Genomic DNA, 18566 nt, shown 5'->3' with positions numbered 1-18566 from the left:
TGCTCGAGGCCGTTCTCATACAGTGCTTGCCCTTTAAAGAACCCAATGTCATCTGACAAACCTTTGAGAGCAACTTCTGTGTCCTTCCAGGCACGGTGCTAGGTGCCTGCTGTTTTGTTCAATAAACACTCAGCTACTCTGATCTGAAGTGAGAAGCAGGAGACCACCAGGCAGCCAAATGTCACCTTGACAGCTGCAGTGTTCAGGCTGAACTTTCAAAAACAAACACCAGCAACCACATTGTAAATCCTATTTCATTGTAAATACTCCGATGAAAATTTAAAAACAAACAAACCAAATACCAGCAATCTATATAATTAATAAGAAAACCTGTTTCTAGGTTTACATATTTCAGTTCAATTTCTCTACATACAGTTTAAAATGTCCACCTAAAACAGTAATAATTTTTTCAACATTCATTTCAACTCTGATAATCAGCTAGAGTTTTACAAGTTGACAGAATGGCTGGAAAATGCCCCATTAAATCCTTCAAGAGCTCACAGCTCTACAAACACGCTGCCCAGCCAAGTTTTGGCCTCTGCTACTACCTTGTACGTGTCAGGAAGACAGGGGCAGAAGGAGAGCAGGCTACCTCCAGGGCAGCCAATCAGCTCCATCCCTCCTAACTACAAGCCCTGTCAAGAGAAACAAAAAGTGGGGGCGGGGGGGCTCTGATTGGCAATAGCTATCCTAATAAAGACGATGCAGTATCTCCTCTCGCACACATCAATTCTTCAGATAGATTCTCACAAGGACATGGAGACGTATGTCAGGGATACCAGGACAATGTTATTTGAAATGATTGAAAAAAGGAGAAATAACCAAAAGGGACTTGCAGATGTGATTATATTAAGATCTTGAGATGGGGAGATGACCCTGCATGATCTGAGAGGGCCCTAAATGTCATCACGAGTGTCCTTATAAGAGAGAGGCAGAGGAAGATATCTCTGTAAGGGGAGCAAGTGACGTGACTGGGGAGGCAGATTAGAGTGATGCGGCCATGGGCCGAGGAATGCTGGCAGCCACCAGGAGCTGGAAGAGGCCAGGGACGCATTCCCATCTGGAGCCTCCAGAAGGAACCAGCCCAGCTGACACCTTGACTTGAGCCCAGTGAGACTGATTTGGACTTCTGGCCTCCAGAACTCTAAAAGAATGAATTTATGTTGTTTTAACCCACCAAGTTTATGGTAATTTGTTACAGCAGCCAGAGCAAATGAACACAACCACTCACCAATAAGCTACTGCCCTTCAAACCATGGGCTTTGCAAGACTACTTTTTGTTACAGTCCGTATTTCAACAGGCATTCAAGTTTGGAGCATTATATCTAAAGTTAAAATATATTTATTGTTGACATAATGAGAAAGAAGTGTCATCAGAAAGGCCCTTTCCAGGGACTTCCCTGGTGGTCCAGTGGGTAAGATTCTGTACTCCCAATGCAGGGGGCTCAGGTTCGATCCCTGGTTGGGGAACTAGATCCCACATGCATGCCACAACTAAGAAGTCCTCATGCTGCAACTAAAGATCCCTCATGCCACAACGAAGATCCCGTGTGCCACAACTAAGACCCGGGCAGCCTTAATAAATAAATAAATATTTTTTTAAAAAAAAAGAAAGAAAGGCCCTTTCCAAAATATCCTATACATTTAATGTGGATAATGAGTCCACCTATTCTAAAGAACACACATCTAATAAAATGTGCACCGCCTCTAAAGAAAAAAAAGAATCAAAGTAAAACTAATCTCATCATAGAATTTCCAGGCAGGTACAGCTCTACCGGCTTCCTATTGCCCAAAGGACAGACACTACCCCATCCCTTCACCCTGGGCCTCCCGGCCTCTTCAGCAACTGTTTGATCATCACCTCCACCCAGCACCCTAAGCTCCCAGCAACATGAATCTGTGAACTCATGAAACCCTGTTCTGACTTCCACACCTTTGCATAGGTGAGTCTCTGTACTTACCTTTCCCTTTGGCAGCTCCCACTTCATCCTCCACGGCACAGCCTGCCCCCCCCAACCTTCTCCCCGACCACCCCCTCAGTGCACCCGGGGAGGCATGACATGCTGGGTTCAGCCCTCAACTGCACCCTACAGTGCCTTATGACAGGACTCCTTACCTGCCTGTCTGTCTCCCCTGAGGACTCTAAGTACCTCAAAGGCAGGGAGGGACTACCTCTTATCCAATGGAGCACTCAGGCCACAGAGGAGGGGGAAGAGGAAGATGCAAAGATGACTGGGGGGGGGGCGCGGAGCCAGGCTACACAACCAGAGGCAGCCTTCCAAGCAGTGCTTCTCAAACTATGGGTGGCAACCCATTAGCGGGCCAGGAGATAGAATTAAAGAGCCATGAAATCCATTTCGAGGGTCATGATGGGAATTTTTTTAATACATTGGAAGAGAAATTAGTACTCGGCTTTACTAGATATATCCGTTAAAATTGCATGAAATTTCTGTTTCAGTTTTGTGTGCTTACAAACAGTATACATTTATGTATGAATGTATATTATTTGCTGTGGATTCCCAGTCAAGAAGGTGAACAACACTTCATTAGAAGGAAACCCCTTCCCAGGAGGCCAAATAGCAGAGACACCCACGGAACTGCAGCCCCTGGCAGGAGGGTGTGGACAGTGCCACCCGCACGTGTGCACAGGGTGAGGACAAACCCCAAGCAGCAGGAACAGAGTGCTTCTGCCCTGGGAAGGGTACTGAGCCCTTCGCTCATCATTCCTTCCTCAAGCAGGCTCCAGACACCCACCACGTGCCAAGTACCATGTGAGGTGCTGGGGACACACCCAGCCAGGACAGACAGCGTCCCTGCCCCCCCATGGAGGCCCCAGCCCCCCCAGGGAGGTGGACCACAGACAAGAATGCAAAGAAACAGAATCATTCCAAGTGGTAGTAAGGGCTGTGAAGGAAAAGCAGGGGGGTGGGCGGAACGAGGCTCCCCTGAAGGGTGACCGGGAGTCACCGGGAGGAGAGAGCCCTCCCAGCAAAAGGTCAGCCTGACCAGGGCCTGTAGGGAAGACAGTGCGTTTGAAGAACCGAAAGAGGCCAAGCAGGCCTGAGATAGGGGAGATGAGCCCACTGGCCCTCTAATGCCACGTTCAGCAGCGTAGCCTGCGGCCTAAGGCAATGAGACGCCTCCCGAAAGGCTTGAGCTAGTGGCAAGAATTGATGCGGGTCACTGAGAGTATAGGGCCCCTGCCATAGGTGGGCCCAGGACCGGCAGACGGTACAGGGTGCAGGCAGCTTTCCCTTCCCAGCCCCCAACTCTAAATACAATGGCAGACGTGGGCCAACTACTCTCTCCCTCGGTGGCCCTGAACAAGGCACCCAAGTTCTCTGAGCCTGTTTCCCATGCTGACTAGGATGACCACACATCCCAGCCAGGGTTATAAGCCAAAGTCATCGCTCCTCTCACCACTGCAGCAATTTTCATGGAGCGGTGTCATGCAACCGTGGCCCTTCTGATTCGTGGGCCCCCAGAAGTGTGCGGCCAGTGGAGGTGGAGAGGACTGCTGGGACAGAGCTGCTGAGCATGACCCTTGCTCCCCAAGGAGCTGTCGGAGAGGACTGGGCGCTAATGCAGCAAGGTGCAGGAAGCCCAGCCAACTCCCGCAATCACTGAAACTCTGCCAGCCAGGAAGCCGGTCACCGTCCTTCATGCTTCCCTCTCCAAGAGGCTTAGCTTTGAAACATCAGCGTGGGGCAGCAGCATGGTGACTAAATTCTGTCTTGTATAGACAGAGCTGTGCCTTACAAGGGAAACCACAAATAAGTACCATGTTACAGTTACTGGGCATGAACGACTTCCCCAAATTCACCAACCATCTGCCTGCTTTGGTCTGGGCCGCACCCTCTGCTACAAACTGGGGATGAGCCACCAGGCATGGTCCTAGACAGCAAAACCAGAACAGTCTCCTGAGAACACCAGCCATGCACACAAGTAACTATACCTGGCCTGAGGGGTCAAGAGGGAAGCAAAAAACAAAGGGTCAGAGCAGGTCAGCAGCTAGCAGAAGACCTATCAGAGGCAAGCCCAGAAGGACAAGCACACCTTCCCAGTCACCCTGGTCTTCACACCCATCCTCCAGAAAGGCACCCTCTACTTTATTTATGGATAATAAAGTAAAGATCCACTTCACTTACTGGCTCAACGGAGGCAGGGTAACAACAGTGGCAGCAATACCAACAGGACTGGATCGTGTGACCACTTTTTCCTGAGCACTTACGATGAGTTAGACACTGAGCTAGGCAGTTCTTATATCTAACCTTAACACACCCACCCACTGGGGAAAGGTATTCACACACACACGCCAATTTACTAATGGAGAATATAAAGCTCAGAGAAGTTAAGTTACTGGCTCAACATCACACAGCTAATGAGTAGCAGGACTGTGATTCCAAAACCCAGGCTGACTACAAAGAGCACGAGCCACGGCGTGACCCCACTCCTGAGCACAAGTAGAGCTGGACCCTGGGAGCTGCCGGCCACATGTCAGACATGGCTGAGCACCTGGCAATGGACTCACAGAACCACAGGGCAATGCTCATTGCCATCACATAACCCGCAGCACTGCTGCAGCCTAAGCACGCCTCCCACGCCTACCCATCTTGTTCAAACTCTGCACGGCCTCCAGGGCACACACTCCCACTCCCACCCCCACGCATGCACACTCACACGTGGACCAGCCAGAACTGCACGTGAGAGCTTTTACCTGAATTCTTTGATCTGAAGTGATCTGGACTGTTAGTAGATTAATGAAAACGTTGGTTAAAGCAGGAAACCATTTAACAGTAACTGAAAACAAACACATGTACCAATAAAGGCACAAGTAAGTGTGCGCTGGTGTGCCAGCCTCCAGATGTAGGCCGGCCAAGGCTTCTCCTGGAGGCTGAGGTTACTGAACACAGTTCCCTGGTATCTTTTTAGGATAAATCACACCCATAAGGCATCATCTAACTTTTCCAAATTTGTTTTGCTTCTTTTTAAAAAGTAGAATGGGGACTTACAGTTGTGAAACAATCTAAGTATAGAATCTTTACAGGTTTTGAACAATTTTTTTTTTCCTATCTTTCACAACTGTGCCACCCACATCCTGGCAGTGTTTTAATGACTCACCTTTATGAAATTTCCCCCAAGCGTTCAACTTACTTTTCACAGAAAAAACGTTTCATTTTAATATGTTATGGGTTTACTAAGTATTTCACTGAATTATGTAATTACAAGAACAAGTACAACTAGTTAGGAACAAAGCCAGCCAACTATTGGTAAGTTTGCAGGTGGCTGGTGGGAGCAGAGGCACAGGGTGCCCTGCGGTAGCCCATTAGTCTCGTGCGGTCATTGCGGACCACAGCTCTATAGCAGGAATTTAGAATGTCAGTTAAATAGGGGAGCTGGTGGAATGGAAGCTGGTTAAGAGAGTTTCAACTGTATTGATAAACACAATAAAAGCACAGCAGACAAGCAACCAATTATCCCTCAAGGGGCTTCCCTGGAGGCGCAGTGGTTAAGAATCCGCCTGCCAATGCAGGGGACACGGGTTTGAGGCCTGGTCCAGGGAGATCCCACGTGCCACGGAGCAGCTAAGCCCATGCACCACAACTATGGAGCCTGCCCTCTAGAGCCCATGAGCCACAACTACTGAGCCCGTGTGCCACAACTACTGAGCCCACACGTGCCACAACTACTGAGCCCACGCACCTAGAGCCCATGCTCTGCAACAAGAGAAGCCACTGCAATGAGAAGCCCGCTCGCCGCAACTAGAGTAGCCCGTGGGCAACAACGAAGACCCAATGCAGCCAAAGATAAAATAAATTAAATAAACTTTTTAAAAAACTTAAACAAAAAATTATCCCTTAATCCATGACTACACTTTAATTAAAACACCATTTTAAATTTATATAAAATATATGTAATTTTTGAGCCACGAATTTATAATATAGAAATATTGCTTTAATACTTCTGTGGTCATTAAAATCTCTCTACGCACCTAAAGCATCTTATTTAAACCTTCGCTAAGCACGTCGTAAGTAAAAAAAAGAAAAAAACCATAAACACCTAAGATCCATATGCCAATCAATAAACATCAGGGTTTCTACAGGAAGTGGCCCCCTGGACCTCCGTGGAGAACGGCTTTGCCATGAGCTGTGTCTCCCCCAAAAATGGCAACAACTAGCCCTCATCTAGTACTTAGTGAGGGTCAGCTTAAGTTGTCATCATCATGTTGATCTCCCGAAGTATGTGTGATTATTACCCCCATTTTACAAATGAAACTTAAGTAATTTGCCTGAGTTATCCAGCTTTTAAGTTGTAGATCTGGGAATTGAACTCAGCTGTCTGGCTCTTAATCACTGGGCTACAGTGGGAAGGCACAGCTGACAGAAGATAACTCCAAGTGACCTTTAACCCTGAAAGTGAGCAGTCAGTTGTTACAAGCAAAGGTGACACGTGCTCACTTTCCTAGGTTGGACACACTCCATAATCAGAAAGCCGCCAGTGTTACAGGTCTGTCTCTGCCCCTTTCCATTATCTAACTTTGAGGGCAGATGAGGCTAGTTAGGCATGAAAATCTGGCAAATCAACAGTTTCCCAAATATGTTCTTACAATGAGAGGTGGAAGGAACACTTGGCTCCAATCGAGGCACCCAAGGTGCCTTTCAGATCTGCCATACACCTGCTATGTGTCTTGAGCAAGTCACTTTACTGATAGGGACTGAGTAAAGGGACAAAGTAGGTGATTAAATAGTTAATTCCACTAAGGGATCGTAAGTAAAGAAAAAAGTATGGGAGACCCCTGTAAGTTAATGATCACTCAAGAAAGCAGACCTCCCTAGCAACGAAGCCAAGCAGGCTTGCTTAGCAACAAAACCATGCAACAGAAGCATGAGACATGTCCCAAAACAATAAAACAATGGTGGAATGAGACCCACATCCTGCCCTGTGATGTCAGTAAGTTAATGACCCCTAGGACATGCTCTGCACACATAAAAAACAATAATTTGGGAAAGGTGACATTTCAAAGTGAAAGACCCTCATTATACTGAAGTAATTTTTCCATAGCACCGTGACAGTGCTATGGATGGGCCATATAGGGTCAAAAACTCCCCCTCCCAACATGTCGGAGGAGTTAGCGATGGAAGACTCAAAGAGTGAGGAAGAAGGTGGTCTTTTCCCCCTCCCCTCTTTTCCTTTGATTATAAAACTGTAGCCCACTAAGTTCTTGGGGAGGCACCCTCTTGCCCACCCGCTTGTAAACCTCACAAGTGTCCTATTCTAATAAACCACTTCTTATCTATCACTTTGCCTCTCACAGTATTCTTCCTGTGCTGAGACATAAAGAACCGGAGCTCCTCAGAGCCCCCCACCAAGATGCATTTCTGTGGTTTCATTACCTCTCTTAAGTCTCAGCTTCTTAACCTGTAAAAGAAAGGGATAAGCTCTTGGTGGCTTTCCAACATTTTTAGGAGCATAGAACCCTTTCTTTAAGGAGAAGTCCAACAGGTTGAAATCAATGAAAGTAGTGCTGCTCCAGTTGCAGGCACCCAGGGAGACAGCCCCACCTTGCCTCCTCCCTCCCACCTTACCTTCGGCACTGGCTGGCAAAGGACTCAATCAGATGACATGCGGCACCCCGAGCAGAAGGACACACCATGAGTGAAGGTCCTGGGTGAGGAGTAAGGTACGGAATGGCCGGAACACAGCAGCTCAGGGAGTGAGAATATGGGGAAACAGTGACCTAAGGAACAAGCCACTTCCTGGATCCATAAGAGAGGGGAGGACACAGGGCCAACTGCTATCCCCAATACTGGAAGGACAGGCCAATACGGGGAGTCGCAGCTTCCTAGAGCAGAGGATCACCTAAGGAACCAGTGCCACGGTAGGAAAACTCACCGTAATTGATGACTTGCTGGAGGCTCAGTACAGACAACTGCGAGTTAAAAACTCCAGAGGTGGGCTTCCCTGGTGGCGCAGTGGTTGGGTGTCCACCTGCCGATGCAGGGGGTGCAGGTTCGTGCTCCGGTCTGGGAGGATCCCACATGCCGTGGAGCGACTGGGCCCATGGGCCATGGCCACTGAGCCTGCACGTCCGGAGCCTGTGCTCCGCAACAGGAGAGGCCACGGCAGTGAGGGGCCCGCGTACCGCAAAAAAAAAAAAAAAAAAGAATATAAACACTCCAGAGGGCCTGTCATAGGGGTCCCCACAATATTGTGAGAGTTACCTTCAGGAGCTCAACCAGGTTCCCACAGTGAATACCAGAGAAAAATTCCCTCTGACTTCTGGCAGGGAGAGGGGAAAAGGAATAATTTTTTTTTTTTTTTTTGCGGTACGCGGGCCTCTCACCATTGTGGCCTCTCCCATTGCGGAGCACAGGCTCCGGACACGCAGGCTCAGCGGCCATGGCCCTTGGGCCCAGCCGCTCCGCGGCACGTGGGATCCTCCCGGACCGGGGCACGAACCCATGTCCCCTGCATCGGCAGGCGGATTCTCAACCACTGCGCCACCAGGGAAGCCCAGGAATAATTTTTAAATACTCCAGAGTACTCTGTTCTTAACAAGGCCTGAACTATTAACCAGAGCCTAACCTGGGTATTATCAGAGCCTAACTGACCTGTGGGAAGGGGAATACACAACTCCAGCCCATTCTAGCCATCCTGCCCCACCTAAGGGAGGAATAAAAACACGGAGAAACACTTGCAAAGTTCAAACTCCAGGGGCACAAGCTCACTAAAAGACCGAGCCCTCATCATAGGACTATACAACACTTCCTCACCTCCCACACCTCATCACCATATTACTAAAAGCCTATTTACAGCAGTTACCTTTTACCTAGAACATCATGTTCAGGTACCAACAAAAAATTACAAGGCATACCAAAAGGCAAAAGCCTCCACAGTTTGAAGAGACAAGCAAGCACCAGAACCAGACATGGCAGGGATGTTGGAAGTATCAGGCGGGAAATTTAAAACATCTATGATTAATATGCTCAGGGCCCTGATGTATTAAGTAGACCGCATGCAAGAACAGATGGGCAGTGTAAGCAGAGATGGAAATTCTAAGAAAGAACCAAAAAGAAATGCCAGAGATAAAAAAAACACTGCAAAAATAATGAAGGATGCCTTTGACAGGCTTATTAGTAGACTGGACACAGCTGAGGAAAGTATCTCTGAGCATACAGATATCTCAATAGAATCCTCCAAAACTAAAAGGCAAAGAGAACAAAGACTGGGGGGGCGGGGGGAAGGAGAGAAAAAAGAACAGAATATCTGAGGACTATGGGACAACCACAAAAGGTGTAACATATGCATAAATGGAATATCAGAAGTAGAAGAAAGAGAGGGGAAAAGAAGAAATATTTGAAACAATAATGATGGAGTATTTCCCCAAATTAACCTCAGACACCAAACCACAGCTCCAGGAAGCTCAGAGAACACCAAGCAGGATAAATGCCAAAAAGCCCATACCTTGGCATACCATTTTCAAATTACAGAAAATCAAAGATAAAAAATTCTGAAAGAAGTCAGAGGAAAAAAACTACCTTACCTATAGAGGAACAAAGATAATTACATCTGACCTCTCCTCAGAAACCATGCAAATAATAGTAGACTGAAATATGTAAAGTGTTGAGAGAAAAAAAATCCCACCAACTTAGAATTCTGTAAACTGTGAAAAGGAGAATAAAAAAAATAAAGACTTTCTCAGACCAAAAAAAAAAAATTGAGGGAATCTGTTGCTAGTAGATTTGCCTTGCAAGAAGTATTAAGTTCTTTAGAGAGAAGAAAAATAATATAGGTCAGAAACTCAGATCTATCATAAAGAAAGGAAGATTACTGAGGAAGGAATAAGTGAAAGTAAAATGAAAACTTTTATTTTTCTTATTCTAATTGATCTAATAGGTAACAGTTTGTTCAAAATAATAATATCAACAATGTACGCTTATGTATACATGTTACGTATGGTATACTGATGTACATTTTATATATGTGCAAGCTTATATTATGCATATATTATGTATGCTTATGTATACATATTATGTATATATGTGCTACGTATGCTTTATATATAAGTGAAATGAATAACAGCAATGATATAAGGGTCTAGAGGAGGATACCGGGATTATTTTGTTGTTATAAGGTACTCACACAACCTGTGAAGTGGATAGCGTTATTTCAAAGTGGACTTGGATTAGTTGTAAATGTATATTGGAAACTCTAGGGCAACCACTAAAAAAGTAAAAAAAAAAAAAAAAAAGAAAGAAAAAAAGTATAACTGATATGCCAAGAAAGGAAAGAAAATGGAATCATATAAAATGCTCAATTAAAACCACAAAAGGCAGTTAAGAAAGTGGAAGACAAAAATAGCAATAAAGAACAAGGACAACAAATAGAAAACAGTAACAAGTACAGTATATATTAATCCAACTATATCAATAACCACTTTGAATGTCAATGGTGTAAATGTAGCAATTAAAAGACAGAAATTGTCAGAATGGATCAAAAATCAGCACACAACTATATGTTGTCTACAAGAAACCCACTTTTAAATAAAGACACAAATAGATTAAAGTAAATAGAGAAAAATATATTGTGCTAAATAATACCCATCAAAAGAAAGCAGGAGAGCTATATTAAATTCACACAGAGTAGACTTCAAAGTAAGGGAAGTTGTCAGGGATAAAGAAGGGCATGACATAATGATAAAGCAGTCAATCCTCCAAGAAGACATAACAATTCTTAATGTGTATGTGCCTAACAACAGAGCATCAAACTATGTGAGGCAAAAACTGACAGAACTGAAAGGAGAAATAGATGAATCCACTAACATAGATGGAGACTTCAACACCCCTCTATCCAAAATAGACAAATCCAGCAGGCAAAAAATCAATAAGGACACAGTCAAACGGAACACCATCAATCAACTTCATGTAAATGATATCTATAAATTACTTCATCCAACAAGAGCAGAATATACATTTTCCTCACATGGACCATTCATCAAGACAAACCACATTCCGGGTCATAAAACACACCTTAACAAATTTAAAGAACAGAAATCATACAACATCTGCTTTCAGACCACAGTGGAATTAAACCAGAAATCAGTAACAGAAGTTAATAGAAAAATCCTCAAGTATGCAGAGATTAAACAACACATTTCCAACTAACAGGAGTCAAAGAAGACATCTCAAGAGAAATTTTAAAATATTCTGAACTACATGAAAACATAAATTATCAAAATCTGTAGGATGCGCAAAAGCAGAGCTTAGAGGGAAATTTATAGCATTGAATGCATATAATAGAAAAGAAAAAAGATCTAAAATTAATAATCCAAGTTTCTACCATAGGATACTAGAAAAATAAGAGCAAATTAAATCCAAAGTAAGCAGAAGAAAATAAATAATAAGAAGTAGAGAAGAAATCAATAAAATTGAAAACAGGAAATCAATACAGAAAAAAATGAAACCAGAGACTTATCTGGTGGTCCAGTGCTTAAGAATCTGTCTTGCAACGCAGGGGATGCCAATTCGATCCCTGGTCAGGGAACTAAGATCCCACATGCCATGGGGCAACTAAGCCCGTGCACCTCAACTACTGAGCCCACACACCACAACTAAAGAGCCCACGTGCTGCAACGACAGAGCTCACGTGCTCTGGAGCCCGCAGGCCACAACTAGACAGAAGCCCACGCACCGCAATGAAGAGCCCATGCACCACAATGAAAGATCCCTAGTGCCGCAACTAAGACACAACACAGCCAAAAAATAAATTAATGTTAAAAAAAAAAAAACATGAAACCAAAGCTGGTTCTTTGAAAAGATCAATCAGTGTGATAAGCCTCTAGCCAGACTAACTAAAGAAAAAAGAAATGACACCAATTACTAATATCAGAGATTAAAGAGGGAAAATCACCAGATTCCATGGAAATTAAAAGGATATGCAAGAAATACAACGAATAACTCTTTGCCCATAAATTTGATAACTTAGATGAAATGGACCATCCCTTGAAAGACACAATCTGCCAAAACTCACACAAGAATAAAAGATCTGAATAGGCCTATATCTATTTTTAAAATGGAATCAATAATAACCTTCCAAAACAGAAAGTACAGGCCCAAACGGGTTCATTGATGAATTCTACCAAACATTAAAGAAAGAAATTATACTAATTTTTAAAATATTTATTTATTTATTTGGCTGCACCAGGTCCTAGTTGCAGCACATGGGATCTTCATTGCCACATAAGGCATCTTTAGTTGCGGCATGCAGGATCTTTAGTTGTGGCATGCAGGATCTCGTTCCCTGACCAGGGATAGAACCCAGGCCCCTGCACTGGGAGCACAGAGTCTTAACCACTGGACCACCAGGGAAGTCCCAGGAAGTTATATTAATTATCTACAATCTCTTTCAGAGGATAGAAGCAGAGAGAATACTTGCTAACTCATTCTATGAGAGCAGCATTCCCCTAATGGCAAACCAAAAAAGGAATAAAAAAGGGAACTACAGACCAATGTCTCTTATGAACACAGATACAAAAATCCTCAACAAAATATTAGCAAATCAAATTCAAAAATGTATAAAAAACTATACTTCACAACGAAGTGAGATTTATCCAAGGTATGCAAGACTCATTCAACATTCTAAAATCAATTATTGAGGGCTTCCCTGGTGGCGCAGTGGTTAAGAGTCCACCTGCCAATGCAGGGGACATGGGTTTGAGCCCTGGTCCGGGAAGATCCCACATGCCATGGAGCAACTAAGCCAGTGTGCCACAACTACTGAGCCTGTGCTCTAGAGCTCATGAGCCACAACTACTGAGCCCATGCACCGCACCTACTCAAGCCCCCGCGCTCTAGAGCCTGTGCTCCGCAACAAGAGAAGCCACCACAATGAGAAGCCCGTGCACCGCAACGAAGAGTAGCCCCCACTCGCCGCAACTAGAGAAAGCCCGTGCTCAGCAATGAAGACCCAACACCGCCAAAAATAATAAATAAATTAAAAAAATTAAAAATAAGATCAATTATTGTAATCCATCACATCACAGACTAGAAAAGGAAAATCACATAATCATATCAACAGATACAGAAAATGCATCTGACAAAATCCAACACCCATTCATGATAAAAACTCTCAGTAAACTAGGAATAGAGGGAACTTTCTCAACTTGATAAAGACTATCTACAAAAAGTCTACAGCTAACATCATACTTAATGGTAAGAAACCTGAAGCATTTCCACTAAGGTCAGGTACAAGGCAACGATGTCCCCTCTCACCACTCCTTTTCAACTCCGTATTGGAAGTCCTTGCTAATGCAATAAGGCAAAGAAATTAAAAAGATTGGGAAGGAAGACATAAAATTGTTCATAGATGACACAACCATCTATGTAGAAAATCTGAAAGAATTAACCAAAAAACTCTTGGAAATAATAAGTGATTACAGCAAGGTTGCACAATATAAGATTAATATACAAAATTCAACTGTTTTCCTATATACCAACAATGAACAAGTAGAATTTGAAATTAAAAATACCATATCATTTACAATAGCACCCAAGAAAGCAAAGTACTTAAGTATAAATCTAAGTATACATACATATATATATATATATATATATATATATATATATATGATCTGTATGAGGAAAACCACAAAACTCTGATGAATGAAATCAAAGAAGAACAGAATAAATGGAGAGATATTCCACACTCATGAACAGAAAGACAACATTGTCAGTTCGTCCCAATTTTATCTATAGATTCAATGCAACCCCAATCAAAATCCTAGCAAGTTATTTTGTGGTTATTGACAAACTGATTCTAAAGTTTACATGGAGAGACCCAGGATATCCAACACAATACTGAAGAAGAACAAAGCTGGAAGACTGACACTGCTCTACTTTGAGGCTTACTATAAAGCTATGGTAATCAAGCCAGTGTGGTGTTGGCAAAAGAATAGACAAATACCTTAATGGAACATAACAGAGAATCAAGAAATAGAATCACATAAATACAGTCAACTGATCTTTGACAAAAAAGCAAAGACAATACAATGGAGCAAAGATAACCTCTTCAACAAACGGTGCTGGAACAACTAGACATCGACACGCAAAATAAAGAATCTAGACACAAATCTTACACACGTCACAAAAATTCACTCAAAATAGATCACAGACATAAATGTAAAACTCAAAATTATAGAACTCCTACAAGTTAGCACAGAAGAAAACCTACACAACCTTGGGTATGGTGAAGGTATTAGATACAATACCAAAGACACAATCTTGAAAGAAATAATTGATAAGCTGGACTTGATTAAAATTTAAAACTTCTGTTCTGTGAAAGGCAATATAAGAGAATTAAACGACAGCCACAGACTGTGAAAATATATTTACAAAAAACACATCTGATAAAGGACTGCTACCCAAAATATACAAAGAACTCTTAAAACTCAATAATAAGAAAACAAACAACCCAGTTAAAAAATGGCCAAAGACCTTAACAGACACTCCACCAAAGAAGATACAGAGGTGGCAAATAAGCACATGAAAAATGCATCACATCATATGGCATGATATGACAAAAATCTGACAACACGAAATGCTGGCAAGGATGTGGAGCAACAGGTACTCTCGTTCATCGCTGGTAGAAATGAAGGCAAAGTGGTCCATTTCAGAAGACTGGCAGTTTCTTACAAAACTAACCATACTCTTACCATATGATCCAGCAATCGTGTTCCTTGGTATTTACTCAAAGAAGCTGAAAAATTATGTCCACATAAAACCTGCACACAGATATTTATAGCAGCTGTATTCATAGTAGCCAAAAAGTGGAAAGAACCCAAATTTCCCTTAACTGAAGAATGGATAAACAAAATGTGGTATACCCACATAATGGAATCTTATTGCTCAATAAAAAGAAATAGGGACTTCCCTGGTGGCGCAGTGGTTAAGAATCCACCTGCCAATGCAGGGGACGCGGGTTGGAGCCCTGGTCTGGGAAGATTCCACATGCCATGGAGCAACTAAGCCCACGCGCCACAACTACTGAGCCTGCGCTCTAGAGCCCACGAGCCACAACTACTGAAGCCCGTGCCTAGAGCCCATGCTCCGCAACAAGAGAAGCCAACGCAATGAAAAGCCCACGCACTGCAATGAAGAGTAGCCCCCGCTCGCCACAACTAGAGGAAGCCCGCACGCAGCAACAAAGAGCTAACGCAGCTAAAAATAAATAAAATAAATTTATAACAACAAAAAAAGAAATGAAGTACTAATATGTACTACAACATGGATGAACCTTAAAAACATTATGCTCGGTGAAAGAAGCAAGACATAGAGGATCGCATACCCGTATGTCATTTATATGAAATATCCGAACAGGCGAATCCATTGACACAAAAAGTAGGTTAGTGGTTACCAAGGGCCGGATAGGAAGAGGTTTGGGGGAAAGGGGAAGGGACTGCTAACGGGTACTGGGGTTTCTTTCTGGGGTAATGAAAATGTTCTCAAATTGATTGTGGTGATGCTCATTCAACTCTGCAGCCTGGGAGACTTGTGACCTTAGACAAGGACTCTTCCTGAGCCAACTGCTCTCTCTGTAGAATGTCAACCATATGACCTACCTCACAGAGTCAAGCAATTAAACCATGAGTGTGAAAGTGTTTCACAGCAACAGGCACATAATAGTCATTCCATACAAGCTAAAAAAATAACAAAATATGCAAAAGTACCTTGTGATAAAGCCTTCACAAATGTCAGGTGGTTTTATAATTTCCTATATAAAATTATAACATACATTATCAGAAATAAGCCATTTTCAGTTTCACATGCTGCTTTCCAAAGACTCACTTGAGCTCAGTGCCCCACTGTTTCAAAGAGAAGTTAATGGAATTTGGATGCCCTGGGGCGGGCTGATTTGCAGCTTGCTCTCCCACCAGCTCTCCAGGGGCAGTTTCCACAGCTAGGACATTTCTGGCTTTTTCTGCAGAAGCATTTGGGTGCAGGTTAATTAAATCTGAAAGAAAGGCAAACAAGTGTCAGTTACTCCAAGTTTCCACAGGGAACCTGATATCCTACATAGTACACTGTCTTGATATACTATATAAAAATCTATATAGTATATATTATAGTATATTTTTAATGTGTACTACATGAAAACACAATCTGTAGGCAGCTAGCGTGTTCTGCAACCATTTTCATCTAAAGTAGACCCATGGTCCTCAAAGGAAGGTGGTACATGCTTCAAACCACCAAGTTAACAGCATCGGCCCAGGAAAAGAAGCAGCTAGGGCTCTTCTCCGCTGTCTTGTAGATCAGTAAACCTGGTATAAAGCTGTGATCATGGTCCACTCACCTATACTGATAAGGCACAATTTCCAGGATAAACTGTTAGGTGAAAAAAGCAAAGTGCAGACTAGATTACATTAATGCCCTTTTCTGTAAGAAAGTGAGGGGAATAGAATATATATATACTTGCTGATCGCAAATAGTGACACTGAAAAAATAAGTTTTCATATAAAGGATAGCAGTTCAGTAAATTCATAGGCAAATGCATTGATGCTAAAGCATGATCAAATTTCAGAATGTATCTTTAAGACGTAAGTGGTTGAGGGACTTCCCTGGGGGTCCAGTGGTTAAGACTTTGCCCTCCATTGCAGGGGGTGTGTGGGTTCAATCCCTGGTCGGGGAGCTAAGATGCCACATGCCTCGTGGCCAAAAAACCAAAAAACATAAAAAGACAGAAGCAATACTGCAACAAATTCAATAAAGACTTTAAAAATGGTCCACATCAAAAAAATCTTAAAATGTAAATGTCTGAAATATTTAAGGTTGCAATCATATGATGCCCAAAATTTGCTTCAAGATAACAGCATTTTGGTGCTCGCTTCAGCAGCACATATACTAAAACTAGAACGATACACAAAAGATTAGCATGGCCCCTGCGCAAGGATGACATGCAAATTCATGAAGTGTTCTGTATTTTTAGATTAGGATTGACATATATACACTAATATGTATAAAATGGATAATAAGAACCTGCTGTATAAAAAAATAAATAAAATAAAATTCAAAGAAAAAGATAACATTTTGTTATTTAACAAATAAATAATATTTGCCTCAAATAACATGTTATTTGCTTCCAAATAACAAAATTAAGTGGGTAAGTATATCAGTGAAACAAGATGGGTCGTGAAATACTAATTGTTGAAACTACCTAATAAACATTGGGTAATATTATGTTATTCTCTCTTTGCATATGCTTAAAATTTCCCATAAGACCCATAATAAAAACTTACTTTTCTCAAGTTTTGATACAATGTATCCAACAATAAATACTTTGTATTCTTCCAAATGATACAATCTCTCAGAGAATATATATGTTTGTAAACAGAATTTAACATTGTTTTACAATAATCAATTTGACCTATACTCCCCTTGAATAAAGCATCCCTACATTGGCAATATCAACCGTCACTCCTTCAGTGGAAACAGAATCAGAATGGAACGCTGAACACTGATAACCAAGAAAAAAATTACTTTCTAATCAGATGAGCACACAACCTGAGTTCACTTAGAACAGGTCACTGTGAAGGTCATCGAGCACTCATAGAGAAGGCAGAGCACAGGGAATCCTGGACTCGGGGGCCCTTGAAAATTGATGTTCCAAACGGGAACACCTTATGACGGGCTCACACTTTGTTGGCAGGTCACTAACTTGACCACAGTCAGCATGGCAAGGGCTCCGGGAACACACTGGGAAAAGTATGCTGGCTGTGACATGAAGTGACTGCTGTGTATCCATGAGGGGAACTGGTGCCTGCCCAGGAGAGTCAACACCTGGCTCATAGTAGCGTTCTAAGTGGAAAAAGCAAGAGGGTGTGTTGGGAGACAGAAGAACTATAGGCTTGGCAATGGATTATAAGATTAAGTCAAGAAGGCCAGAAGTTACAAACCACCACTGGTTCCTGATTCTTGGTTCAAGTCACCACTGTGTATGAAGCACTAGGTGCTCGGGGTACCAAAAAAAAAAAATGAGAGAGTTCTTGCCCTAAAGGAGAACACATCTAGGAGAAAGATATAAAATAATCAAATGTTAAGCTGCAAGTCACCACCGAATGCATCGAGTCCCTGGTATCCAGACTTTCCTCTGAGCCTTAGGGATTTTCAGAGGGAGAGAAGGAAGGGGTCCCACTCTCAGCTTCAACCACAGTGGTTCCTCTTTTCACTCTTTTATATCCTGGAGTTCCTCTTGAGATTTCATTTGGAAAAAAAGAGTTCCAATAAACAAACAAAAAACAAGTTCAAACACCACTAACCGGATCCAGTTTCCTCCACCTACTTTATTTGTCAGGACACAGAAGCCCTGAGCTGGGGCTAGAAGGCAGTCACCTGCTCCTGCAGTGACAACAGCCTTATGGCGGGTGCAGTGACTGTACTGGGTAGAGGCAGGCATCCGACATCTGTGAGTGTGTGTCGGTCATTGGGCACACAGGTGCACCACCTCTATTTCAGACAAAGGTAAAACTGATACCCAGGCTTCCCGGAGGCTGGTCTTTCGCAGACCCCTCACAG

At 42.9% G+C, this 18566-nt stretch overlaps 1 protein-coding gene and 1 non-coding gene across 3 annotated transcripts in view; one reads left to right on the top strand and one right to left on the bottom strand.

Moving 5' to 3' along the window:
• Positions 1 to 18566, bottom strand: part of TBC1D2B (TBC1 domain family member 2B) — an 87492-nt gene that overhangs the window by 41066 nt on the left and 27860 nt on the right. For both annotated transcript variants that reach the window (XM_060155118.1, XM_060155127.1), the window contains exon 3: positions 15843 to 16008. In XM_060155118.1, the coding sequence (XP_060011101.1) occupies positions 15843 to 16008 (166 nt within the window). The remainder of the gene's footprint in view (positions 1 to 15842; positions 16009 to 18566) is intronic.
• LOC132504496 (U6 spliceosomal RNA) lies at positions 16872 to 16978 on the top strand. Its single transcript, XR_009534916.1, has one exon. It is a non-coding gene; the product is annotated as a U6 spliceosomal RNA (small nuclear RNA).

The sequence above is a fragment of the Lagenorhynchus albirostris genome, chromosome 1 (assembly GCF_949774975.1).
Source record: "Lagenorhynchus albirostris chromosome 1, mLagAlb1.1, whole genome shotgun sequence".
Taxonomy (NCBI): domain Eukaryota; kingdom Metazoa; phylum Chordata; class Mammalia; order Artiodactyla; family Delphinidae; genus Lagenorhynchus; species Lagenorhynchus albirostris.
Note: the sequence above shows the minus strand (reverse complement) of the source record. Positions and strands in the feature narration are given on the sequence as shown.